This window comes from Sinocyclocheilus rhinocerous, unplaced genomic scaffold (assembly GCF_001515625.1).
Source record: "Sinocyclocheilus rhinocerous isolate Xijiao unplaced genomic scaffold, SAMN03320098_v1.1 scaffold1004, whole genome shotgun sequence".
In the NCBI taxonomy this organism is placed as follows: domain Eukaryota; kingdom Metazoa; phylum Chordata; class Actinopteri; order Cypriniformes; family Cyprinidae; genus Sinocyclocheilus; species Sinocyclocheilus rhinocerous.
The window spans coordinates 1,514,653-1,542,156 of NW_015627248.1; the positions used below are offsets into that span (position 1 = coordinate 1,514,653).

A 27,504-nucleotide genomic window follows, 5' to 3' on the forward strand; every position below is an offset into this window, starting at 1 on the left:
ATGTGAACAAGTGGCTCAAAATGTCCTGGAAGCAGAATAAAATACAATTGGATCAGTGCAAGTGGGGATGAACATGAGGAATAGAATTTCTACAGATCTAAAGCACTAAAAAGCACCATAAAAATAATACATTTGGCTTTTGTTCTATACACTAGTTCTTCTGAAGCCATATGATGCTTTATGAACAATTCATCTGAAAAATTTTATTTTTATTTATTTTTGGAAAAAAAATTATAGATACTGCCAATTTTGCCTGTAGATGTCAAATTAATTTGCGCTTTCCCATATAATATCCAAACTTGCCGCTTCAAGGTGCAATACATTGGATTTAAAGGGGACATCGGATGCCCATTTTCCACAAGTTGGTATGATTCTTCATGACCTTCATGAAATGTCTGTAACATACGTTGGTTAAAATTTCTCAAAGTGTAAAACAACACCCTTTTTACCTTGTCTAAGACAGCCCTGTTCACAGTGACTCATTTAGGTGCATGTCTCTTTAAATGATAATGAGTTACTGCTCACCCCGCCCCTCTCTTCTGTGGGGCGTCGACACAAGATGTGAATTGCTGCCTTGGATTCTGTATATGGTTCGGAGGTGGTCTTATTCAAATAGCTAGCTATCTACATAGAAACCGGCTGCAAATTGAAACAGCTCGCTGGATGACACAGTTTCAGACTCAGACAGCCCATAACAAACTGGTTGTGTGTTTTCTTTTCAGCTTTTCTGAGCTGGCACACATGCCAGAAACCTAACTAAATGCAAAACAAAAAAAAAAGCTAAAAAGGTGAACATTTCATCCGATGTCCCTTTAAGGTCATCACTGGTTCTTACCTGCCTTGTGATTTAAAGGGATAATTCGCCCAAAAATGAAAATGCAGTCATCATTTACTCACCTCATGTAGTTCCAAACCTGTATGACTTCATTTCTTCTGCATAACACATGAGACTTTCACAAGTGGACAAAAACAGTTGAAACATTCTCCAAAATACCTTATTTTATGTTCCACTGAAGAACGAAAATCATACACATTTGGAACAACATGAGGGTGAGTAAATGATGCCAGAATTTATATATATATATATATATATATATATATATATATATAAAAACAGTGCTAATAGGTCTGTCTCAATATAAAACTACAGAAAGCCACTGAAGTCAGAAATGATATAAAAGACCGAGACGGCACCAAAGATTATGTTCTGGTCATGTTAAACCAAGGCACTAAGTGACTAATCTACTGGGTCAGACCTACCCAGCCGGCTAATAATGTCAGTATGAACGTCAGCTCTCTGTGTGGCCAGAAACCGAGCTGAACTTCTCTATTATCCTTAAAACAACCTTCATCTCCTCGAACACAAAAGACTCAGAACATCCTTAGACATATCTGGGTGATGCTGTTTCACTCCTGCAGCACTGGAAAAAAGAAAAGCCTGCAGCCCGAATTACCCTGCAGTCGTGTTCTGGCGATGCTTTGTGTCAGAGGGCCTGTCGTCTAATTTCCCTGTCACTTTTCATATATTCTGCTCCGCTCCACAGCTGCCGAGCCGCTGCATTGAGATTCAGCCTCAAACACAGAGCATGAAAGGGGCAGGCCGCAGCGCTCCCACTGCTATAGCACACACCCTAGAGCTTTAACATAACACACAACTGTTACATATCGCTTCTAATTAGTCAGCGTTTTATACACATGGTGCAGATTAAAGGGGATTCGCTTGCATAATCACAGTAAGCGGGGACGAGAGATAAGCAGGTGAATATACATATCTGCTTCATTTACAGGTGCATCTCAATAAATTAGAATGTCGTGGAAAAGTTTATTTGTGCTAATGAATCTCATTAGCTAAAACAATTAGAACTGGTTCATGGTTTTAGTGGATAGAAAATGTGACTTAAGGACTCTGCATACTTGTACTATGCACTTAAGTGTGTACTTTGTTAGTAATAGGAAAGTGTGTGTAGTAGCACTGTGGATAAATTAGCATAATAGCACAATACTTTTGTAAGGCAGAAATAGTAAGAGAAGTATGCTATACCAAATTCAACCTGTTGCAATATTAGGACATAATACCATGGCATAAAATTGCATTTATATCATAAACCTCCATATCATGCACTGTTTTAGCTTGTGTATGTTAGCAGCTTATATTTAAAATATATGCTTCATATATGTAAACAGCACAGCTTAAGGAAGTACATGAAGTAAACCAAGAAATGCCAAAATATGTTACAAAATGTATTTCAAGGGACAATATATTTCCAAACATAAAATACATTGAGTAAATGCAAAATGTATTTTTAAAAATATATATTTTTGACAATATAAACATATTTAGATCGATATATAAAATATTCAAAAGTTTGAGGTCAGCAAGACCTTTTTTTAAATTTTTTTATTGAATAAAATATACATATTGGCAATTTAGAGTTTCAGAATTTTCTGAGTTTGTGGATTTTTTTTATTTTCTTATTTTGTTTATCTAAACTACAGTTTATAATCTTAAAATTCATTAATTAACTTTTAGCTTCATAATTGCATTCTGATCACTTTTACAACAGAAAAAGACAATCAACACAAACTACTCCTCTTTTCTGCGCAAAGGATTGTGGGCAAAATTAGCAAGTATAAAACATGCACATATGCAAGAACTCAAGAAACATATCATTTGGACAACTAGCATATTTTAGTGTGTTGTGATTTGAGATGCTCTAATTCTTATCTTTATGGTTTAATACTGATAGTATGTGAATTACGACACAGCACTTTAGCAAACAAAACTAGCAGTGGTTATTCATATTTAAATGAGCAGAACTCTCTCTCACTCTGGCCCCAGCATTCTAATTAAAAGCCTCACTCAATTAAAAGCTTGACTGACACTATCTCTCAGCCTCTATTGTATGCATACTTCTTAGCTTTCTGCACAACCCCATTGCCAAACGATGCCACGGTTCTCTGATGTTGACAGATCCGCTGCTAATGAAGCTGTTTACTTCAGTTAGTATCTGGAATACCTAATGAGCCATTATGAGTTAATTGACTGGGCTGAGAAGCATTTATTTTGGGGTCTAAAGTCAGCCCGCATTCAGGGGTGTGAAGTAACGAATTACAAATACTCACGTTACAGTAATTAAGTAGTTTTTATCAGTAATTGTACTTTTTTGAGTAGTTTAAAAATGGTGTACTTTTATTTTTACTTGAGTACATTTTAAGTGATGTATCGGTACTTTTACTCCGCTATTTTCCTCCGTTTGTGGTCGTTACATGCTTATTTTAATTTTATTTTTTTTTGGATAAGTACTTTTACTCTACTCACACTACATTTTTTGGAAGGTAATGGTACTTTTACTTGAGTATATTTTTTCTTTCCACCACTGCCCGCATTAGAGCAATTCAATGAGAAATGACTTTTTTAAAACCTAATTTTAAATATCAAATGATTTTTTTCTTACAGCTCTCTCCTCACTGGCTTTTCAGAAAATAAACCCATTATTTTGGTGAAAAACATAGTTATTAATTTCTAAAGGTTTCTATAATTCATGGCGACTTTACATATCTGTGCACGATTCTCGCATGTGATTTCATGTTGTAATTATTTTCCACTCTCATATAAGAGAGCAAGAGTCTATAGATATGTGAAGGACTGTCAAGAGGATGAAGATGCTAAAATAGAGCATAACCAGAGGGGCTGGACTTGTATAAATCAGAGTCTGTTTCTGCAGATAAGGTTCTCCCAGACAGTCAAGCTCAGGAGATGAAGCTGCTTCTTCACTGGATCATCAAACAAACCACAGAGAGTGCTCAAGCAAAAATATAGAGCACTTTGAATCAGAATTCTGCCCTCTGTGTGTCAGCATTTGCAAAACCATGGTTTGGAAGGCCAAAGAAACAGCATGGTCAGTCTACTTATTGAACAGAGCGACATATTTTACTTACTGCGCATACTAGAATAGAATAAAATATAATAGAATCTGTATAACTTGACATGTTTAAATTCTTAAAACATGCTGGTCTTATTATGACAACTATTTTTTTTAAATAAATTATAATTTATTGATGTATAATTCATGATAAATTAATTTTATATATATTTATTCATATATGTAATTTATAATTCATATATTCATAATAAATTTTAATATATATATAATTTCTTAATTTAGTATTATAATATGATTTATTATAAATTATATATTTATTCATATAAATCCAGACATATGATATGATTTATTGTGTGTTGAGGTAAAAAAGGCTACTTTGGAATCTGAAAATTTTTTAGCCAACAAACAAGACATAAAACGCATAGCCAAGTGGTGCTGAGTTGAGCTGAGCCTCCTGAAAGCCAGATCCATTACTGCTGCTGACTGCAGACCGAGGCACACACCAGTACTGAATGTGCTGTTACTATGGTGACACTAGTTAACAGCTGACAAAGGGACGGACTGATGGGCATATGTGTGACTCAGACATTAAAGGACAAATGTAGGAATGCAATAACATGTATTACCATGAATTGAAGAACCATGCACAATAAGACCAGTAACATGAATTTTAAAGTAAATATGGTACATTTTGATGATTTCAGCAAATAATACATGACTGCTTTATCAGGCCACTGACTATTTGTGTGGAGAAAAATATTCTAGATCTGGAGCGCATGCAGGAGTACATCAGCCTCAATTAAGACCAATGCGGGCTGTGTATCCATTTATAGTACCAAAGATCCTCTGCTTCACAGGCTCCAGGGTGCCCTCCAACATTAATAATGTCAGCCAAGGCAGGAAACACAGGACCGGGAGGCAAGGGGTTCCTGTAATTGGTCAACATGCAAGTTCATAATGTTCAATAGTCATAAGTTTTGTGCCAAAACCTAGTGAGCTACATAAGCATCATTTTTAAGGCATTCTAAGGTCTTAAGATACCTTATTTTGGCTGAATCCTTAGGGCAGCATTGCAACATGAAGCAGAATAAATTTTTTTATAGGATTGATTAGAAAGTATAATATATTATAATAAAAATATATAACATAATTCACATACATTTATATACATACATAAAATCTACATAATTTATAATTCAATATAAAATATACTTTATTCAAAGTATTGTAATAGGATTTATTATAAAATATAATAAATAATATATTTAAAGTATTATAATAGTTTTGTATCATAAAGTATAAAATAAAAATATAAAAATATCACTATATGATAAAATTATGCATAATTTATAAATAAATATAAAAATAAAATATAATTTATTCAAAGTATTATACATCATTTAAATTTCAGTATCAAATATAACTTATTCAAAGTATTATAATAGGATGTATTAAATAAAAAATCTAAAATACATAACATAATAAAATACATAATTTAGAATTCATATAATTTTTTCAAAGTACTATAATAGGATTTATTATAAATTATAATAGTATAAAAGTAAAAGTATAATATACATATACATAGATAGATTTTATACAACATTTTTATACAATATAGCTGGTTCTACTGAATATCTGTGTGAGCTGAATTTCCTGTACATGCAGATGAGATGCACAGGCTTGCTGCCTATGTAGAGTTCAAAAGTGGCCACTTATAAAGTTCCATTTCAGTTAGGATGCTGCCTTAGGGGTTATGTTGTCTACTGTATCTAGAACAGTTTACTAGCCTTTGGAACACAGCCATAGTGTGTGGGTGGAGAGTCTTTGCTATGCCTCCCTTTATTCCAGCAAGCTACTACAGTAGCCACTGGCAGTGCAATGGAATTGTGGGAATTGTAGGCAGACTCACCCTCTATTTACATTTAATTAGATCAGCGAATGGAAAGAGGACCTGCAGGCTCTTATCTCAAATCCATCCAGGCCTCTGCTGATCTCTAGAGGTCAGTTTCATAATAATGCTGACAGTAATTACCGTGATTATCATCAGAATTATTGCGGCTCTCATAGATGGCTGACTCCGGGGCTGTTATATTATTAACCTCTGTGCTTAAGCATGTCATTTGCCCATAGCTTGTTAGATAGTGACTCACCACTAGTCCTAAATGTCCTGACGTGCGTACGACCGGCCTGGTGAGTCAAATCATATCAGATAATCATGGAACCATGTTCTAATTGTCCTCCATAGCGGAATCAATGCTAATACAAGACCAAATCATCAAATTTAGTAGCGCATTGAGAGGATGTGAACAAATATTCCAGTTTGGGACCAAATGTACTGTAAAAGATTAAAAATCAGCCAAATGTAAACCCAAATGATCATTACTTTGAATATTAGGTTGGCTGTCTGTGTTCAACTCAATGCCTGTGGTGGTTATGGTGCAGGAAGAGCTCATAATCATCTCTGACTGGCTCTAGCCTGCATTTATAATTTATGTCGGGGTCATTACAAGGCTTGATGTCCACTTGTCACTGCTTTGTGATGCTCTTTAAGTAATTGCTCACATCCTCTCACAGCTAAATGGATGGGATCAGGAGTTAATTGCTCTGAATTTTAAGCAGCCCCTCCTTCAGTGTCAAACAAGATGAATGGGAAAGAGAACGAGAAAGAGACATTTGAAAAAAAAAAGGGGTAAAGTCCATCACTTGTAGTTCAAAGTCGTCATCATAATTCTAGCTTTATTTGTGCGTGCGTTCTTTCTCTTCAAGTTCTTTGTGATTTCTTTTGCAACAACTTAAGTTGTTGCTATGAGGTTACTAAAGTGTTTAGAGGGTTTTAACATGTTGCTATGCAGTTGCTAGGGTGATCTGAATGTTTTTGTAAAGAAGAGTATAACTCCACACTCACAGGTTTATTATAACCAATGTTTTGCCAACAAGCCTTTGTCAAGGAATTTTTCATCATGTTTCTATGCATTTGCTAGGGTGTTGCTAAGATGTTCAGAGTGGTTTTAGCATTTAGGGTTTAGCTGGTTGCCAAGGTGTTAATATGTGCACAGCAGGGTGTTGTTATGTGGTTCATAAAGCATTCTGAGTGTTTTTTTTTCAGTATGTTGTTATGTGGTTGCTAGAGTGTTCTGGATGATTGCCAGGGTGTTGCTATGTGGTTGCCAAGGTGTTCTGAGTGGATGTCAGGGCATTGCTATGTTGTTACTTAAGTATATTGCTGTGTGGTTGCTAGGGTGTTCTGAGTGATTGCCAGGATGTTGCTATGTGGTTGTTAAGGTGTTCTAAATGTTTTTAACATGTTGCTATGCAGTTCCGTCGGTTTTCTGGATGGTTACCAGGGTGTTGCTAAGAAGTTCTGATTGGCTTTATCATATTGCATTCTGAGTGTTTTTAGTATGTTGCTATGTAGTTGCTAAGTTGCTCTGAGTGGTTTTAGCATGTTGCTATGCAGTTGCTAGGGTGTTCTGGATGGTTGACAGGGTGTTGCTATGTGTTTCCTAAGGTGGTCTGAGTGGTTGCTAAGTTGTTCTGTGTGGTTTTAGCATGTTGCTATGCAGTTGCTAGGGTGTTCTGGGTGATTGCAAGGGTGTTGCTATGTGGTTGCTAAGATGTTCTTTGTGGTTGTTAGGGTGTTGCTATGTGATTGCTAAAGTATTCTGATGGTTTTTCAGCATGTTTCTATGTGGTTTTCAAAGTGTTGATATACGATTAGTGGTTTTCTGTGGTTTTAGTGATTGCTAAGGTGATCTGGCCTAAAATATAAAAACATATCGTCCATAAGGCAACGCCTCCCCTCATAAAGTCACAAATAAAGGTATAAAATACATCTGAAATGCTGCTTTGGGTGAAAATAACAAGGATAGGCTAATTTAGAGCAAAAGTGTCGGTGTCAAACATGAATATACATATCTATATATACGCACACGCCAAGCACGGCTGTAATGAAATGCCTTCAGAGACAGGCGTCCCCTGAGGTGAATATTTATGGAATAAATCAGGCTGGGCTCTTTAGAGGGACACTAATGAAAGCTCTCACTCTCCTCACACCCGCAACCCTGGCGGTTGAGCAGCTCGATCCATCATTCCTGCGTGTGGGGGGAGAGACAGCTGCAGAGGAGGGGGTTGGTCCTGTAATGGAGGGGTCAGTGCTGTTGTGAGGGGTTTCTGAGGTGACCCTGCTTGTTTAAAGGGCCACGGTGAAGTAAAACGGTAAGGAGGTGGAGTGCTGCGAGGTGCAGGTCGAGGGGGGTGGCACTTTAGCTCCCCGGAGATGGAGGCACAGGAGAGTTAATGAAGGAATTGACACACACTGCACATAGTGACAGTGGCAGTGGTTCCGCATGGCTACTCGCATTATATCATCTCTGGGGTACATTCCCCACACCCCACCTTCATTCGTTCACACACAAACCATCTGTAGCACAGTGAAAGGATCAGAATACAGTGCATGAAATCTTTTTCTGATTAAAGCTGCTTCTTCAGGGGAAAATGAGAATGCGAGTATTAAAGATGAACAGTAATGAAAAGGTTCTGTTTTCTAGAAAAAAAATGTAAATCTAAGGCTGTTTTAATTTTAAAATTTGTTTTAAAGGCATTTTATGCAGTCAGGCAAATGTAGTCATTTATTTTGTAAATAAATAAATGCCTAAATGTTCGTCTTTGTAATCTATTCTAATTGTAATCTATAATATGCAAGCTCATAAAAGCTCATATTAAGCTCAACATCTAGCTACTGGGGTGCCTCAGGGCTTAGTTCTTGGACCACTTCCCTTCTCTGTCTACATGGCATCACTAGGTTCTGTCATTCGAATATACATATCTATATATATGCACACGCCAAGCACGGCTGTAATGAAATGCCTTCAGAGACAGGCGTCCGCTGAGGTGAATATTTATGGAATAAATCAGGCTGGGCTCTCTACCAAAGTCATTTTCTGGTAAGATATCTGTACTTTTACTTGAGTATGTCTTTCAGGTACTTTATACACCACTGAGCAGCAGTAAGATCAGCTATTCATCGTGTGCCAACAGCAGGCAGCAACTCACAGACTAGAGCTGATGGAGTCAACACAGGTTTAGTAAATCCATTCATGAAAAATGTCCTATTCATATAAAGATTCCTGTTCAGAGCCAGCTTGTTTTTAACAAAACAACATAAAATAATAAAATAAAAAAATAAAATAAATCCACTTTTAGAAAAAAAAAAGTCCTATATTGACCTGTTCAGTGCCATTTTTAATAAAAATTATTTTAATAAAGTAAACTAAAAAAACATAAAATAAAGTAAAATAAATAAAAATAAAATAAAAGATTCTTTACTGTTTAAAGAAAATTTAAAAATTATTAATCAATTATAGTTTTACAGTTGCAACATAAACTAGTTTATTAATTAGATTTTTAGATTTTCTGAAGTCTGTGCAGTACTCATTGGGGTTAATTAGTGACTCCATCTGTACATTACATCATTACGCCAGTAGTTATTTTTTTGAGCTAATTACTGAATCATTCACTCAACCGATTCATTCAAGTTCATGTTCATTCAAGTGAGTGAGTCACTGAATCATTCACTCAAAAGATTTGTTCAAAAACATTCACTCTGAAACAAAACAAGTGATACATTCAGCAACAAAACCTTTATGAGTGAGTCATAAAATCATTCACTCCAACGATCCGTTCAAAACAGATTCATTTAGGAATAAAACACCTATAGTTGCTTAGAGATGCACAATGGTTCTTGCTGTGACTTTGCTTGTAATAATTTTTGGTAAATGTAAATTATGAATGTTTTTTATAATACAAAATTGCAATATATAATATATTATGATAGAAATTCAAAGAGAGAGCGAGAGAGTGAGAGAATCTGGTGCACATATCAAAAGAAGAACAGAATGAAGAACAGAATGTGTTTCTTGGTTTCTGGAAAGAAGGCGTGTAAATTACAGATGTGCAGTTGAGTTTGACAGCCCTGCAACATCTTTAACTGAACGCATCCGGATGGTCAGGTCATGACACCTGTCCCATAAAGCACAGCACTCTCTCAAGAAGGCATGTTACGGCGTCTGTAAATTTTCAGGTGCACAGAGTGATGCCAGGGGAAAAGCGCAAGGGGTGTGACACGGTCCTGTTTCAAACAAAGAGAAAAATGTGTGCCAGGTGTACACATACACACACTTTGGCAGGATAGTCTTTACCTGTCAAACAACAGGCCGAGACACATATATACACAAAAGAGGGCTGTCCTTCATGTAAACCTGCACCTTTGGCGGAAATTTACAACCTTCTTTTTTTACTGCCGAAGGATGGCTGACATTGTCTGCTACATGAGGGCACGACGGTTATAAATCATGCGGCACACTCTCTCCTGCTCCTTTCACTGCTATGAAATAAGAAACGAGCAGCAGAGACATGTGGAAAAATGCAGAATCAATAGCAACACAAGAAGCGTGGGAGGAGCATTTAATATGTAAAAAATTATATAATCTGGGATCTAGTACAGTGGTTTTTAACTGGTTTTGCTTCAGAATTTTACCCTGGGCATGAAGTGCTGACCCAAGGCATTATCAAAACAGTTTGTCATAAACAGAAATATTCCAAACATTTATTCAAATATCACTGAAAGTTTATTATAAACAAAATACTATTTTCAGCCAATAATTCACTGCACAAAAAGAATGTTTTGAATGTAGTCTAGCATCAGTTTGCTTGTTAGTTTGTTTGCTTTTGTACTTTGTTCTTGGTTTGAAGACATGTCATGCATGACATTTTGACAAAAAAAAAATTTTTTTTTTTTGGACAGGATTTGATGATAATAATAGATGACATGAGAAATGTTATTTCCTCTCTTCTAAAAGTTTGTAATAGTGTTATTTTAGTATCATTGATATACTACTGTCACGTGTTGGTTTCTGTTTATTTCCTGTCTGCCCTTATTTGGTTCAGTTCCTGTTCTCATTTAGTTAATCATCATTCAATAGTTTCCACCTGTGTTGTATTAATCATCTCATTAGTTCCCTTTGTTTGGGTTTTGCTTATAAGTCCTCAGTTCTCCCTTAGTCTTCGTCTGTTCACCGTCATGTTTAGTTTGCTCTTAGATGTTTCTGATTTATCTGTCTCTTGGTTATTCTCTTGATTTAAAGTTGGAATTAAAGATTGTGTGCTGGATTACTCCTGCGTCGGGCGCTTGTCTCCTTAGACTCTAAGATTTCTAAGGCTTAGAGCACAGTAGTGATGCAAAGTCTGATTCATTTCCGCGAACCGGTTGTTTTCGGACAGATCGGCTCATTGAACCGGTTCAAGAAGCTGATTCATCGGTTCCTGACGTCATCAAGCAATAACGTCTCTACGCATTTCTTTTCTAACAACTCAGTGCCATGTTGTATCAATGAAAAATTCAAATAAGTCATTTGTGTCAACGCATATTGAAACATTAAAAAATAAAGTTATTTGTGTGAAAGCATATTGCTGATTATTGCCATATAATTCACTTAAGTTAATGGTGTTTGTGGTCACAGTTTCATTCGTGGATCCTTTATGTCAGATACGACTGACTGACCAATATTGACTAGCCTACAACTTGGGTAAGATTCCTAAAAGTTTCGCACCTGCAGCACACATTACAGACATTGATGCACAAACGTGGATATTTTCTACAAGTCTACAGTATAAAGAATGAATAAACCAGTCTTATAAACTCCTTGATTTCGCTTAAGCAACTTTAAATATAATATGCATGCACAATAAACTATTGTAAAATGTATTTACATCACTCGACAGAACATTCAATAGTTTCCACCTGTGTTGTATTAATCATCTCATTAGTTCCCTTTGTTTGGGTTTTGCTTATAAGTCCTCAGTTCTCCCTTAGTCTTCGTCTGTTCACCGGTTAGGGTTAGGGTTAGGGTTAGGGTCAGGGTCAGGGTCTGGGTCTGGGTCTGTAAACCAGTCTTATAAACTCCTTGATTTCGCTTAAGCAACTTTAAATATAATATGCATGCACAATAAACTATTGTAAAATGTATTTACATCACTCGACAGAAAGGTTTTTGCCGGTTTTAATAAAATGTCAATTAATAACAGTCATAATAAACAATCATATTTCCAGTACGCGCCTCAGGCTTGCACAGTATCATCAACTCACTCATCAGAATCTTCGGTAATCCTCGGTAAACTTCGCCACGGCTCATTCGGTTCTTGTTGAGTCCTCGGTAATCCTCGGCAAACTTCGACAGTTGGTTGAACCGGCTCATTCGGTTCTTTTTGAGTTGGACGTGCTACTTCGGCTGTGCGTCCTGCGTCATCAACCCGGAACTAAAGTTCGATTCAGTTCGATATGTGAACCGGCTCGACCAGTTACTTCCTGAGAACCAGTGAGAACCGGCTCAAAAGACCGATTCGTTCAAGAACCGAACATCACTAAAACCCATTGCAATGTTTTATTGGAAGTATTACACATAATGAACCCATCTCAATGAACTCATGATTCACAGGTTCACAGAGATCACCCCCAACTGCAAACCATTGAAATTTCAAAACGTTTCGAAGCAGTTATTACTTAACGAAGCCTCGTTTACTGAAATCAAGTGACTTTGGCAGTTTGATATGCGCTCTGAACCACTGTTTCAAAACAAATGATTCGCAAAGGTTTCAAAGCAGTGGGACAAAGCACAAAGCAGTGCTTCAAAAATGCCCATTACTAGTATAACTCCCTTTCTTCAGAGATTTTAGGCAGAATGTTTCATTATATGCAGGAAAGATGAGGAATTTAGTAGACCAGCGATTCTCAATTCCAGTCCCCGCTCTGCACGTTTTGTATGTCTCTCTTATGTGACACACTTAGTTCAGTTCATGGATCTCTCTGCTAACAAACTGATGATCTGTATCAGGTGAGTTAAATAAAAGAGACATGCAAAATGTGCAAAGCAGGGGGTCCCCAGGACTGGAAATGAGAACCAGTGCTCTAGACATGTGAAGTGACTGTGGAGAATAGCTTCTTCTTAGTAACAAAAGGGGGTATATATGCTTAGGAGAGAGGTGAGTGTAACCAGACTCGGGGAAAAAAAACATGTAACCTAATTTTTATGTATTTGTTCACATAAATATATGTGTGTTCAGTGACTTCTGGCCTGCAGTTAATAAACATTCATGCATACAAAACCTTGTCATGCCTGGTCTCATTCTTGAGTCCATGGTGGTGATAGTGGCTGCTTGGAAAGACACTTTAAGTCAGACAGAATGCAAAATTTAACCTAAATGTCAACCCAGAACTAAAGTTCGATTCAGTTCGATTTGTGAACCGGCTCAACCGATTACTTCCTGAGAACCGGCTCAAAAGAACAATTCGTTCAAGAACCTAACATCACTAGAGCACAGTACCTGTGACAACTACTTTTTAATAATATTTTTTTCTGTTTTTTATTTTATCTTTAGTGTAGGTTTTAGTAATTTTGTTGTGCATTTTCAGTAGTTTTTGTTTTAATATATATATGGCTATTTTATTCTTTTTTTATTATTTTTCACTTTATTTTTTTATTTCAGTTTTAGTTTTAAGTTATTTTATTAAACCAAGTTACTAAATTAAAATAAATTATAATGAGGAATGTTGCATTGGCAGTTAGCTGAGATAAAATATTTTTTTTACATTTTTATTTCAATTAACATTTTATTTTATTTTTCTTTAAGTTTTAGTTTTAGTTACCTATAATAACCCTGGTTCGTAAGCCTATGTATTTGCTATTTTCCAATTTATGCATAATTAAAACTATAGTTGCAGATAATTATTTGCATTCAATATTGTTTTGTCCTGCTGTCTGCAGCACACCAGTGGAAAAGCACAGATCTAGTACATCCACTCGGTATCCACCAGCGTGGTTGATATGAGGCCGGTAAATCACATTGGAAGCCTCTTAACCTCTCTGTGATCTGGACATTAAAGAAATATTTACAGTGTTTAAGCAATACATCTACAGTAAGAACCCTCACAGGGATTAAGAGCGCACAAGCAGTATAACAATTCATTCTACAGATGAGGCTAAATGTCATCAATCATAATTGTTTATCCCTCATGTAAAACCAAGTACCACATCTCAGAAACAGAGGCGCTGCCAAATGGTTTCTACTGTAAATGCTTTCTGCTCGTTGACACATTTGACAGACGGGTAAAACAAAACAACGGACAAACGAGGAGAAACTGAAACTTTTTTCCAACAGGAAATCCTCTCACGAATATTAACTATAAATGGAATGAAATTAGCATTTGAGCAGGATATTAATCATGTTCCCAGGCACCTGTCAGTGAGCTAATTGGATAAAACAAGCAGCCAATCATCATCAACAGACAACTGATGTGATTTAAACAGCCTATCAGGAGGCTGGAGGGATTCTCTCACAGATCTGACACTTGTTCTCCATCTACAAATATAATCTATAAATCAACATGAGATGATATTCAAAAATTTTACTTCCATTACTTCCATTTTACTTCCATAATCCATAAAGATATGTGTATTAGGAGGCATTTCATAGGTAGAGATTTTAATTAAAAACTACAGAGTTTTTCTTTGGAATAACGTGCACCAATTCATCATATTTTAAGAAAGTAAACAGAGATTATTTTGTTTTTACTGTACACACACAACTTCTAGCCCTCTAGTTCACTTTTCTCTCTAACATATCAACTAGTGCGGTGTCTAAAGTGAGCTAGATTAGTATCTTATTTCACCCAAATGACATATCAAAGGGAGATGCGTCTCCTGCTAAAGTTGAAGCTGAGGTTAGCACTACTGTCACACTATCTTCACTTCCGAAAGGGCTTTGCTTCCTCTGACCTGAGGACAACGAATCAAACCGCAGATGTTTGAGACTGTGACAGGAAGATTAGTGATACCCCAAAGCCATGTTAAAGTCTCCGTTTAGAAACGTGCTGAGGGTATGTTCTCAGACAAAGCGTGTGAAAGGATTTCGCCTGGATGACAGTGTAATCAGAAGGTAGTGTACAGTAAAAGTTACTCTCATATTCTAGTTAAGCTTTTTTTGTCAAATGAATTAAAAAATAATGGAGATCTGTTGGAAGTTGTATTTTCAAGCTCTTGCTCATAAAACTAATTTTCTGCTCGCTAGACATTTATATAGAATATACTGACATATTATAATGTGCTTCCTTCAATTTGGTCCATACATTTTCTTTACTTTGTCTTAAAAAAGTCTTAAATTGACCTCATAAAATCTGCAGAAACCCTGCTTTGCTTTAACTGAAAGGCAGGATTCCTTCCTTTCATTTTGGCCTGTCTTCTGGCATCTAAGCAGTGGGCACAAAGAATAAGATGGAGCAGAGGAAGATAAAATCACAGTGCCACCACAGCTGTAGCCCTCTGATACAAATAAATTCATAACATCCAGCTGCTGTAGAAGGCCTGATTTATTAGAGGCTCTCACGAAAACGAGAGGTTTTGAGGTTTCACATGAGCTATTCGTCTCCCGCTATCTTCCAGCACTCGACTCCAGCTCCGATAAAAGCCCATGATCTATATCCTCGCCCCCTCACGGCCCCACCGGGCAACAGAGACCAGAGCACGAATCACTTGACTGAGGAGAGGATGTCTTTCCCATAGTACAGTATAACATAATGCCTGTTTCAAAAGACAGTACACACAATCTTAGCAGCAAATGATTCACACTAGATTGGATGATTCTTTACAGAGAGACAGCTATGGGAAAAAGGTCACCCGGTGATCCGAGCATCTCATATGACACCATTACCGTGACAACACCAGCCAGTGCCTGTGCATTTGTGCAAGTATGTTTGCACATGTGAGAAATGTCCTGTTGACAACAGACAACTGTGACGATGAGGATCGAACTCGAGAGGACATGCAAACACTCTCAGTGTTTGACCCCGAATCCCTTACACCCCCTGTATGACTGTGAAATGACAGACAGAGTTTTTATGCTGGCTACAGATGTGCGTCAAGCTCATCAGATATTCAGACCATGGTGCAAAATGCCGCAGAAGGGCAGCTTGCTCAAGGGAAGCTGTCATTTCATAAGACTACGCTCTCTTATGGTAGGAAGGACTCATTTTAGTAGATACAATTCAATAAATCTATCTCTTGTCTACTTGAATCATGTGTTTTTGAATCAATCTAGAATGCTAACAGAATAAATCTTATATGGTGACTACAAATCATTGGCTGCTGCGTGAAATTAGCATTGTGCTTTTTCATTGGACAACATTACATGAAAGCAGTCACTTTTTAGCTGAGCAAATTAGCATTCATGCTACATGGAACATTTTTATTTGAACTAATTAATCTAATTTGTGATTTGATTCAACTGTCAAAACTTACTGATCCTATGTTTGAATATGTGTACTTCCAACTGTCCTGAGCGCGTTCTCAACAACACAGCTCAGGAGGACGCGCTCCGGACAGTTCGAACAGTTCAGACATTGCGTGAATCAGAGGTAAAAAAACCTACATCTTGGATGCCCTTGGGGTAAGCAGATAAACGTAACATTTTAATTTTTGGGTGAACTATCCCTTTAAAAATAAAGTTTCCAAAAGGATGTTTTCAAAGAATAATTTTTGGTTCCCTAAAGAACCTTTCTGTGAAACATTCTTAAAATAACCATTTTTTCCATTGTGTGAAGAACATTTTAAAAATCTAAAGAATCCTTTTTCACTTTAAAGAACCTTTTGTGAAATGGAAAGGTTCTATGCATGTGAAAGGTTCCTCATGGCAAAAAAAAAAAGAATTTTTATTTTTAAAAGTGTAGCACAGAATTGTAACAAACCACAGCCCACTGATCTAAGTATGCAGCATAGTGAGGTCATGTGACATAAAACCCAGAGTCTTACCTGGCAAAGAAGGATGCAGCAGCGGAGGTGCCACTGGAGGGCGCTGTGGTGACCGGGGCAGGAGGTGGCGCAGCAGGGCTGCTGTATGCACTGGGTCGGTCGGTGTTATAGCGGTTGAGCGCGGCTTCATTAAGACCCTCCCGGTTGCCTTCTGACACCATCTGAGAAATCTGTATGCAAGTAAACATGGGTATTAAAAACAAATCTGCAAAACGGCCAACTAAATAAGAGCAAATTACTCTATTTACAGATAAACAAATGCAGTATAGCTCAGGTAATGTTCTCAGTTTGGTATTTTATGTCCCCCATGACACCTATTTTCCCTGATATGCATGGAAAAAGGGATGAAAACTCATTCTATTTGTGTTTGAACTACAGCAGCGTCTCTGGAAAGCGTCCGGGTCACGCAGTGGTGGAGAATAAGTTTAGCACAGATTCTGCCAGGCCTTCAGATAAACAACTCAGCTTAGACGTGAGTCATGAGAAACAGCCCTGATAATTGCGCTTTGAAGGGCCCACGGCACTGCTGGCTTTCTTAAACAAGCATTCAGCCAGATCCACTCAGGGAGATTTGGAAATAATCCAGACACCCTCCCCTGCCCCGGCTGTAAATAGATGGTGAGGGCACTGCTGTTGCTGTGGGCCGGGGTCTGTCGTTTCGCCCCAAATAAGGACACACGAGTCCCTGAGGAGGATGAGCTGTGCTGTACAGTGAACCAGCCGCCCTCTGTGCGTTTACCCAGAATGCTTCACAAATGTAGGAAAGTATCACCCAAATAAGCTTGGATGGACAGTGAGAGAATCCAGATCTGTGCATTTGTTGATAAAAATGTCCAGCATTGGACATACATGCATCACAAGACAATTTGGTCATGTATGTATGTGTGTGTGTGTGTGTGTGTGTATATATATATATATACACACACACACACACACGTATATATGTATGTATACACAAGTAATACATTACAAACCTATTAATATAATGATGAATCTAACAAGTTTTGTAACACATTTTTAAGACTGATTTAATGCGATCTTTATAAAAATTACTAATTATACAGGAATACTAAAACAACAAAAATTAAATGTAAAATTGTAATAAATATGAACCCCTGGAACATAAAAGTGGCAGAATTTGAAGAAACAGCCAATTGTGATTTGTTTCTGCACAACATATCTCATCAAATTAAAGACACTTTGCCACATTGCATCTGCAAACAGGCCGACCAGTACCAACAGTGACTTTCACACCTCGGAGAATGAGTGAGTTTAACCTGAGCTGTTCACAGCCAAAGGCTCATGGTGTCTTCACAGCCTCGCATGTGTTATTTCAGTCTGGCTGCAGGTATGATGGCAAAACGCACAGCTGTTTAAAAATACTCCGTGACAGCACATGACTGACAGGTATATTTAGCAGCGTTTGCACTCACTACAGTTCCTTAACACTGCATTGGTCTGGGCAGACATCCATGTGACAGTAGGTGTGTTCGCATTTGACAACTGTTGGAGTTAAACGTCTGGAATGAAATGTCACGGGAATAACCACAAACCATTAATAAACCTGATAATGTGCAGCTAATAATGAACACAATATTGATCATTTGCCAACAAATAATCAGTTTTATATAACAGTGGTCATCATAAACAATATTATCCTACTACATAGTGAAGAACGGGTCAATCTAGAAGGCTTAGTACAGAGGGCAATATGAGAAATATTAAAAAGCTTTTATACCTTATTAATGAATGGATTAAGCTTCTACATAAAGCTAAATCCTGCTCATTCGGTGCACACTTGTCAAGCGATGATCTGATGACATAATAGTCATTATCTAATTCTCACCACGCAAATCTCCCACCCCAAGACAAGCCAATTAACAATTAAGTGTTCAGAAACAGTCAATCATAACAGATCATTTAGAAGTCTTAAAGAAACAGTTCACCCAAAAATGAAAATGTGCTGAAAATGTATTCACCCTCAAGCCATCCAAGATGTAAATGAGTTTGTTTCTTCATCAGAAGATTTGAAGAAATTTAGCCTTACATCATTCGCTCACCAATGGATCCTCTGCAGTGAATGGGTGCCATCAGAATGAGAGTCCAAAGGTAGCCAGAAGTCATATAATAAATTTGTTTCTTACAAACACGCAGATTTTCACTTCACAAGACGTTAAATGATGGACTGGACTGGTGTGGATTACTTGTGGATTATTGTGATGTTTTTATCAGCTGTTTGGACTCTCATTCTGACGGCACCCATTCACTGCAGAGGATCCACTGGTAAGCAAGTGATGGGAAAAAAAATCTCCAAATCTGTTCTTATGAAGAAGCTCATCTACATCTTGGATGGCCTTAGGGTGAGTATTTCAGCAAATTTTTTATTTTTGGGTGAACTATTCCTTTAAAGTTACAATAACAAAAACAGCCTGTTTAATTCTCAAAAAAATCTCCTAAACCAAATAATGCAATAAAAGTGTACAAATATGGACTTTATGAAAAAACTTCAATGAATCTTCAGTGAATGTTTATTTTCATTGAGCTAAATGGCAATTCTATCCTCAATGGCAGCATTGAAACAACTCAGCCCTGCTCACAGCCAGTCAAATCTTTTGGGAACCCACTGCTGATTTGCCATCTGTTGTGCAGGAATGAGAAGAAGGAGCATTAAATACCAGCAGTGCCAAGAGCACAGATTGCACCTCTCAGCCCATCCTCCCATCATCTCTCCATCCATTCTCCTGCCTCACTTACTTCTCCTCTCTCTCCTCTGTCTGATAGTAGCCCTTTGTTTGCCCAAATGTAATGCCCCCATCCATCTATCCATCCATGTTCAACTGTTTGACATTGACTTTGACCTTCATACTCTTTTTGCTGGTCAATATGGCTTTGTAAAGCCAAATTAAAAGTCTTAGCTTTGCTGATATCAGCCAGATAAAGGTTATTCGAAGATCAACAGATAGCTGGCTACATTGCAAGTCTTCTGTCCAAGTTCTCCAGTTACAAATAATGCACAAATAATGTTTTTTTTATATGAACAAAAAGAATATGTTTACGCTATCCCATATTTTTAAGTTATAAATGTAGCGCCTTGTATTCTTAATTTATTAAAAAATGATTTTTTTTTTTCAAACTTACAACTGGTTAGTAATTAATAAACAAATAAAAAAAGAAAAGAAAAGAAACGGATCAGTTTAGGAACAATGCATGTTAAAATATCTGTTATTAAATTATAATATATATATATATATATATATATATATTAATCTAATTGCCTTTGAAAGATAAATAATAATCTAATTTTATTGTCATCTACAGTAATTGACACAGTCCATATTTTTATGGAATTATACAGCAGATTGTTCATATCCATGCAAAGAAATGTCTAACGCTAATCAAGTCTTATTTTGGAAAAAGAGATGCAGATTATCAATAGAGGATACTGTATTTTATGAACTTTAAATCTTGAGAAGATAAATGTGATATATAATGTCTTAGTATGTTATAAAAATTGCTAATACTAAAGAGACGAATCTCAATATTGCAGAAAATATCACTCTAGTGATTTATTCAAGCATATTAGAATGCCCTGAGCACAATTATAGCAACTTCACCGCAGATGACGGATTGCCAAGTACGTCCCTGTGCATGTGTGAAATCAATATCCAGCTCTTGTAATTTTATGGATGTCTCATTTCATGTGTTTCAACAGCAGGCCGGCCACCCCGTGTGACTACACTGGCTCCAGGTTTGCATGAGACCGGGGCCAAGTGCAGGTGTGATGGATGAGGAAGGTAGAGAACATTTCTAAGAATGGAAATTTCCTGATGCAGCAGAAATACCCAAGAGAGGAATGGAAGGATCTAAAAAGAAGCCCTTAAGTGGAGGTTTCTTTCCACCCAGTTCCCCAGCGGCCCCCTGCACACCCACAAGAAGAGACTTCCTCATTCATCATAATTAAAGCCGGAACCCACTGCACTGCCTGGATACTCCTTTCCTGGATATGTTAACTATTCTTCACTGTCCCTTGAGCGCTCTCTATATCTGTCTGTGACAGTTCACATTCACTTCTCAATTCAGATGGGATGGACAACTGGACTTACAGTCCTGGATAGGAATAGCACACTGGAGATGGGCTGCAGAAAGAAATAAAACCATGGGATATGCTAAAAAGGGATGACACATGTTTTTCACTGAGGTACAGTATAAAAAAGTACAGTAAGTATCTTAGTACAGTAGTTAGTGTTAATATGAAAAATTGAAATTTGAATGGCCACATTCCACAGGAATCTAAATATGAGTTTGAATAGAGGAAAATTAATTTACTAAATTGCAACTCAAAGAAGTTCAACTCAGCAAATTCATAATCCATCTATCGATTGATTGATTCATTCATTCATCAGTCAATCGATAGATGGATTTTGACCAACCTACTGACTGTCCGTCCATCCATCCATCCATCCATCTTTCTATTTGCCTATCCATCAGCTCACCCATCTTTGTATCCATCTGTCCATCCATCCATCATTCTTCTGTTCCTCAATCCATCCTTCCATCTTTCTATTCATTTATTCATCCATCTATCCATCAATCTGTCTATCTGTCCATCCATCCATCTTTCGATCCATCCATCGTCCATCTTTCTATTCATCTATTCATCCATCAAATCTGCCCATGCATCCTTCCGTCTGTTTTTCTATTCATCTATCCTTCCATCCATCGTCCATCTTTCTATTTATCTATTTATCCATCAATCAATCAATTAAATGATCACTTTTTTTACATTTTCAAACAAGGCTTTGTCAAGTCAACCTTTAAATTTTTCTAGTTAAAAATTATTCATACAAATTTCTTTGAAATTCCATTCATTTTTATTCTACATACTTATAGAAATTCAAATTGCAATTCTGCATCATGTTTGCTACAGTGTAAAAAAAATCTGTAATATTTACGGTAAAAACTGGCAGCTGTGGCTGCCAGAACTTTACCGTAAAAAAACTATGGCATCAACATTTTAGGTTTTACAGGTTTAAAGGGGTCATATGATGTTGCTAAAAAGAACATTATTTGGTGTATTTGGTGTAATGAAATGTGTTTATGCGGTTTAAGGTTAAAAAACACATTATTTTCCACATACTATACATACTATACAACGTACTTACGTGAGTCAGAACTGCCGGCATTTTAGTCTAACGTTACTCTTCCAGGATCAGTAAACAGTCCTCCATAAAATGTGCTGCACACATCTGAATATTTGGGTTGAAGTGTTCTGGAACAGTGTTGTAAATACAACTTAACCACTGATTTCTAGTTGTGTTCTCTTTTGGAAGGCCAAACAAAGTAGTTTCGCTTTCACAACGAAACACAGTGTCACACACGGCGGCCTTGAGTGAGCGGCGGCGGGCTTGAGTGAGTGGAGGCCTGCGAACTAGAGTGAGTGGCGGCGGGCTTCAGTGAGCGGCAACGGGCAGGCTTGAGAATGGCGTGGCCAGAGGGCTTGCGGCAACCACATGTGACGACTCCGGGCTGGACTCCGCTTCGTCCACGGTGAAAGCCGATCCGGCGATCCACAGCACGAAGTTGATGTATTTCCTCAGCGACCAGCACGGATCAACTCTAGGCATGACGAAGCGAATATCGTCCTCTTTTGGAAGACCAAACAAAGTAGTTTCGCTTTCACAACGAAAAACACACCGGCCTAACGTGAGCGAAAGCCCCGGCTTAGCGTGAGCTGAAGCCGGGCAAGAGTGAGCTGAGGCGGCGGGGTCGAGAACGGGCAAATCTTCGCACATCGTGACGTAGACATGTGGGGGCGTGTTAGAACGAGCCGTTTTAGGTAGGCGTGGTTGACTCTTAACTTTTATAAAGAATATCTCTTTGGATTTGAGACTTTAGTCTTTGCAACTTTACAGATCTTCTTTATGCACCAAGAGCTTGTAACACTTCAAAGAGAAAGAAAACATTTAAATCGCATCATATGACCCCTTTAACTTAAATTCACAGTAAAAAACGTATTTCATTAACTGAAATAATGTTAATATATCAACCTATTGAAGTACTAAAATCTGTTTTGTACCAATGAAATACACTGACAACCACCAAAAACAGGTGGTGATGAGAACGTCACATGATCATCGTAAACAGCTTTTCCACAAGCTGAGGAGGGAAATACTTATATATAGAAGGTGCACAGTGTCATTCACACAAATGCTAAACACCATTATGGTAACACATATGATAATGAAATAATGCAATAAACATTAATTTAACAACATTAGATGTAAGATAAAACCCTAATTTTCACAACTAAGAAAAAAGTTATTTCAACAATTTTTTTTTCAGGTTTTTCACTGTAAATTTTACAGTGACTGTAATTTTAACAGTATGGTAAAAGTACTGTAAAATTGCATTAAATGTAATCATAGTTATTCACTGTTTATAAAAATGAAACGAAATGTAAACTAATTAATAGGTTTTTACTGTAGCATTTTTACAGTCTTTAACTCTTTAAATTTTTTCAGTGTACCTCAATTTAAATCTAATTCAAATTTGGGAATTTAATTGCCATTTAATTGGCATTCAGTTCTGAATGGCTGTTGCAAATACGTGGCAACCATTAAAGCAAGACACATATTGTTGTCAATGGTGACTCATGCAATTCTTCTGTTCTTATTTTGGCAAGATTTACATTGATTGTGACATGGAGGAGTAGGCGAGTAGCCAGCTCGCATAACCTGATGAATGTAAAATTGGGTTTATTTGTATTCAGTTTGTGTACAATCTATGAAGTAGAGAGACTCTTTGAATGAATCAATTTAATAGCTCTTGACAGAGCAAAGGAGACCCCCCTATGCCTTACAGATGCTCTCTGCCCATAGCATAAACTCCAGCCAAGGAACCAGTTTAACGAAGGACTTTTTTCTTGAAATGATAAACATAGATTCAACCGTTTATATAAAAACATATTCAAGACTGAAGTTGCCTCGTCATGCCTTTAAATGGGCCTGTGATGTAGACATGGGCACAAGCTGTAAGTGTCCGTTGGGTGGGAGCCACGTTCACATTCAGGGATGTGGGTTTTAGAAAAGAGCCCTTCTTGAGGAGATTTTGTAAGGGATAAGACAAAGTCCACATGGAATTTCAGAGCTCTGTGTGTGGCACACAATCTGTTTTTATAACAAGGTCCTGCATAATTGTCACTATCGGAGTGACTCTCCAACACAAGCTTAACGGCTTCCTGTGCACAAAAACCAGCCCTTGGGCAATGAAAGAGAGCGAAAGGGGGAGAGATACAGAAAATAAAACAGATCTTAGCCAAAGTAAACAGAAGTGAAAAACAGAGAAGTCACAAAAGACTTATACAGAGCTCAGCTCAAGGAGGAGAAGAACAGAAAGAACAAGGGAGAGCTGAGAAACCCAATCCAGAGAGAACGTGTGTCTAAAGGAAGACGTGATTAGAGTGAGGTGAAGGGTGTGCACCATCTACAGCCTAATGACTTCCTTGTTCCACCATACTGTTTAACAACTGGCACAATCAAGATTAGACCCACCAAAACTCCAACCATGAGAATCTTTTGGGACCCATTCAAACAGTATGACTGAAAGACACATTAAAGACCAAATTCTTAGCCAGAATGTTAGCCTTAGATAGTTAACTCAATAGATATAGTTAATTAAAATTCAGTCATTATTTGCTGTTAGAAAAGTCATGTTAAATATTAAAATGTTATATTATCTATACAAATATTATTATATAAAATTGTAATAAATATTTACATCATTAATAAATAAAAATATGGCACAAAAAATATTTTGAAAGACACTTCACAGATATATTGTCCATACTATCAAAAAAAAAAGGGTCAAGTTTGACGTCAGTAACATCAAACTTTTCTCTAGCATCTTTTAGCGAAATATCATAAAGTCAAACCCAGTTACCCAGTTTTTTTGCTTAAAGTATTCCTTTGAATTCTTAGATGTGCCTGTTCAATTACAGTGAACCTTTCAAAGGACTTGAAAATGTGTTATTATAAAATAGACAGATTCTGACTTAACAAGTCACATTCAAGGACGTTGTCAAATGCATACTGAGACCACATTTTCTATATTATGTAATGGCTTATGGTTTTACCACTTTCAAATGCTTTGAAATTAACAATTTACTCCTGATGAACTCATGATGTCAACATTTCAGAGTTAAATTAAAAATTAAATTTACATTTACAGAGCCAAATTAAAATCACAACCTGTTCTTGATTTCTCATTCTCTCTCAAAAACACATACACTAACACAATCCACCAGTCTGCGGATTTAAGATAAAAGACAACTGTTCATTTAATCCACCATCAAAACCTCCAAAATATCCCTTCAAGGCTGACAAAAAATGTAAAAACCACACTTGGTCCAGATTATTGGTCTTATACAGTATATGAAGATTAAGTGAGATAAGGCCTATGACAACAATTATGTGTTTATTTTTCTGTACCAAATAATATCTAATCGCAATTTGCTTATGTTTTAGTATTATGTCCTTAATATAAATTTAATCACTGGAAAGGTCCTATTTTATGACATTACAGTATGTGTTATTATTAATAATGTGTTGTTATTAGTAGTATGTGTTCACTCTTTTATGGTTTCCCTAATTAAAATCTGCGGTTACTGCAAAGCTTCACCTTGAATCTGTGCGTTGTATTCCTTTGAATTCTTAGATGTGCCTGTTCAATTACAGTGAACATCCTTTCAAAGGACTTGAAAATGTGTTATTATAAAATAGACAGATTCTGACTTAACCAGTCACATTCAAGGACGTTGTCAAATGCATACTGAGACCACATTTTCTATATTATGTAATGGCTTATGGTTTTACCACTTTCAAATGCTTTGAAATTAACAATTTACTCCTGATGAACTCATGATGTCAACATTTCAGAGTTAAATTAAAAATTAAATTTACATTTACAGAGCCAAATTAAAATCACAACCTGTTCTTGATTTCTCATTCTCTCTCAAAAACACATACACTAACACAATCCACCAGTCTGCGGATTTAAGATAAAAGACAACTGTTCATTTAATCCACCATCAAAACCTCCAAAATATCCCTTCAAGGCTGACAAAAAATGTAAAAACCACACTTGGTCCAGATTATTGGTCTTATACAGTATATGAAGATTAAGTGAGATAAGGCCTATGACAACAATTATGTGTTTATTTTTCTGTACCAAATAATATCTAATCGCAATTTGCTTATGTTTTAGTATTATGTCCTTAATATAAATTTAATCACTGGAAAGGTCCTATTTTATGACATTACAGTATGTGTTATTATTAATAATGTGTTGTTATTAGTAGTATGTGTTCACTCTTTTATGGTTTCCCTAATTAAAATCTGCGGTTACTGCAAAGCTTCACCTTGAATCTGTGCGTTCTGAGCAGAAGCAAATGTTAGAATCAAATTCTGCAGATGTTTGCGTATGTGGAAGGTCTCATTGAGAAACAGACTTAAAAATTATGCACAACTGCCTGAAGCAGAGCCGTACTATCACAACATACTCCACATTAAATACGCATGACAGATACAGTGTCTCTTTCTCAAAAGAAATCCCATAATGCATTAGGTGTCATTTCAATATTAAAACACATTTAGGAACATCTACTGTACATACACTACTTTAAAAAAAAAAAAAAAAACTTGAATTCTTCTTCTTGTCAGATGAATCCCACACCTCTTACGAGATCATACACAGGTCAAACTCATGACCTGTAACTGTAACTAGTTAATTAGATCATTCTCATTCAAAAGTGTCTTTGTTTTAAGACCCAAGTTCAGTGAAAGGACACATTTGCAAAACATTCTTCGCAATCTAAATGGGATTTTAAAGACATGATTCTTTAAATTGAATCAAGGAACATTTACCCACTCAATCATACAGCCACCTGAACATTGCTTAAGAGATTCCTGTTTATGTCTACCTATAAACAGACTGTATTCACAGTTGATTCAAAATGGTTTTGAGATCACCATTGAGACTCTGCTGAATGTTCACAGGGGAAACATTTAAGTGCATATTCCTCTTGTACCCCATGATTGTGCCTGAAGAAAAAAAAAAGAAAAAAAAAGTAAACAGCCCATAGCCATGCTCACGCTGCAAATGCAATTGCTGTCTCTCAGTGACACCCCCAGAAAATTTTAATAGGGGTGGCCAGAGGAGGTCACAGCAAATCTTGGGGTGGCACACCAAAAAAAAAAAAAAAGAAAGAACGGGGATTTAGTGTAATGTGTGTTATAACTTATTTACTTTTATTTCTGGTTAATGTAACAATATGATTTTAATTAGCAATTAATTACTCTTTAAATAGCGTAGTTCTTTTCTTTAAAATAATTATACATCAGCAAATATATGTGCAAACCAAACAAAAGCACAATATTTAGTTTAACCTCTTAACACACAAAGTACGCCGGCGGCCTCAGATTATTGTTGTTTCACATTCACAGCACATTAAAACATCACAAACTTACTTGATCTGGACAAGCTGTGTATCATTTAGGGCTGCGCGATAATTACGATTACGATTATCACAATTTACACTGAATGATGTTTATACCATTGTTTGAAGCAACTGCATGCAATATTTTTATATGAAAATAAACAAGCTGAAAACACTCTAACTGAAAAACAATTAGTGCTTTTCTATTGTATTAAGCCTCAAATGTCAACTATACATCGGATTGGTTTCTTCTTTAAATTATAAAAAA

General features: G+C 36.6%; 1 protein-coding gene across 1 annotated transcript in view; it reads right to left on the bottom strand.

The window, feature by feature from the left end:
• Positions 1 to 27,504, bottom strand: part of LOC107725844 (kinesin-like protein KIF26B) — a 96,233-nt gene that overhangs the window by 33,578 nt on the left and 35,151 nt on the right. The window contains exon 4 of the mRNA XM_016535246.1: positions 16,745 to 16,914. Within this exon, the coding sequence (XP_016390732.1) occupies positions 16,745 to 16,914 (170 nt within the window). The remainder of the gene's footprint in view (positions 1 to 16,744; positions 16,915 to 27,504) is intronic.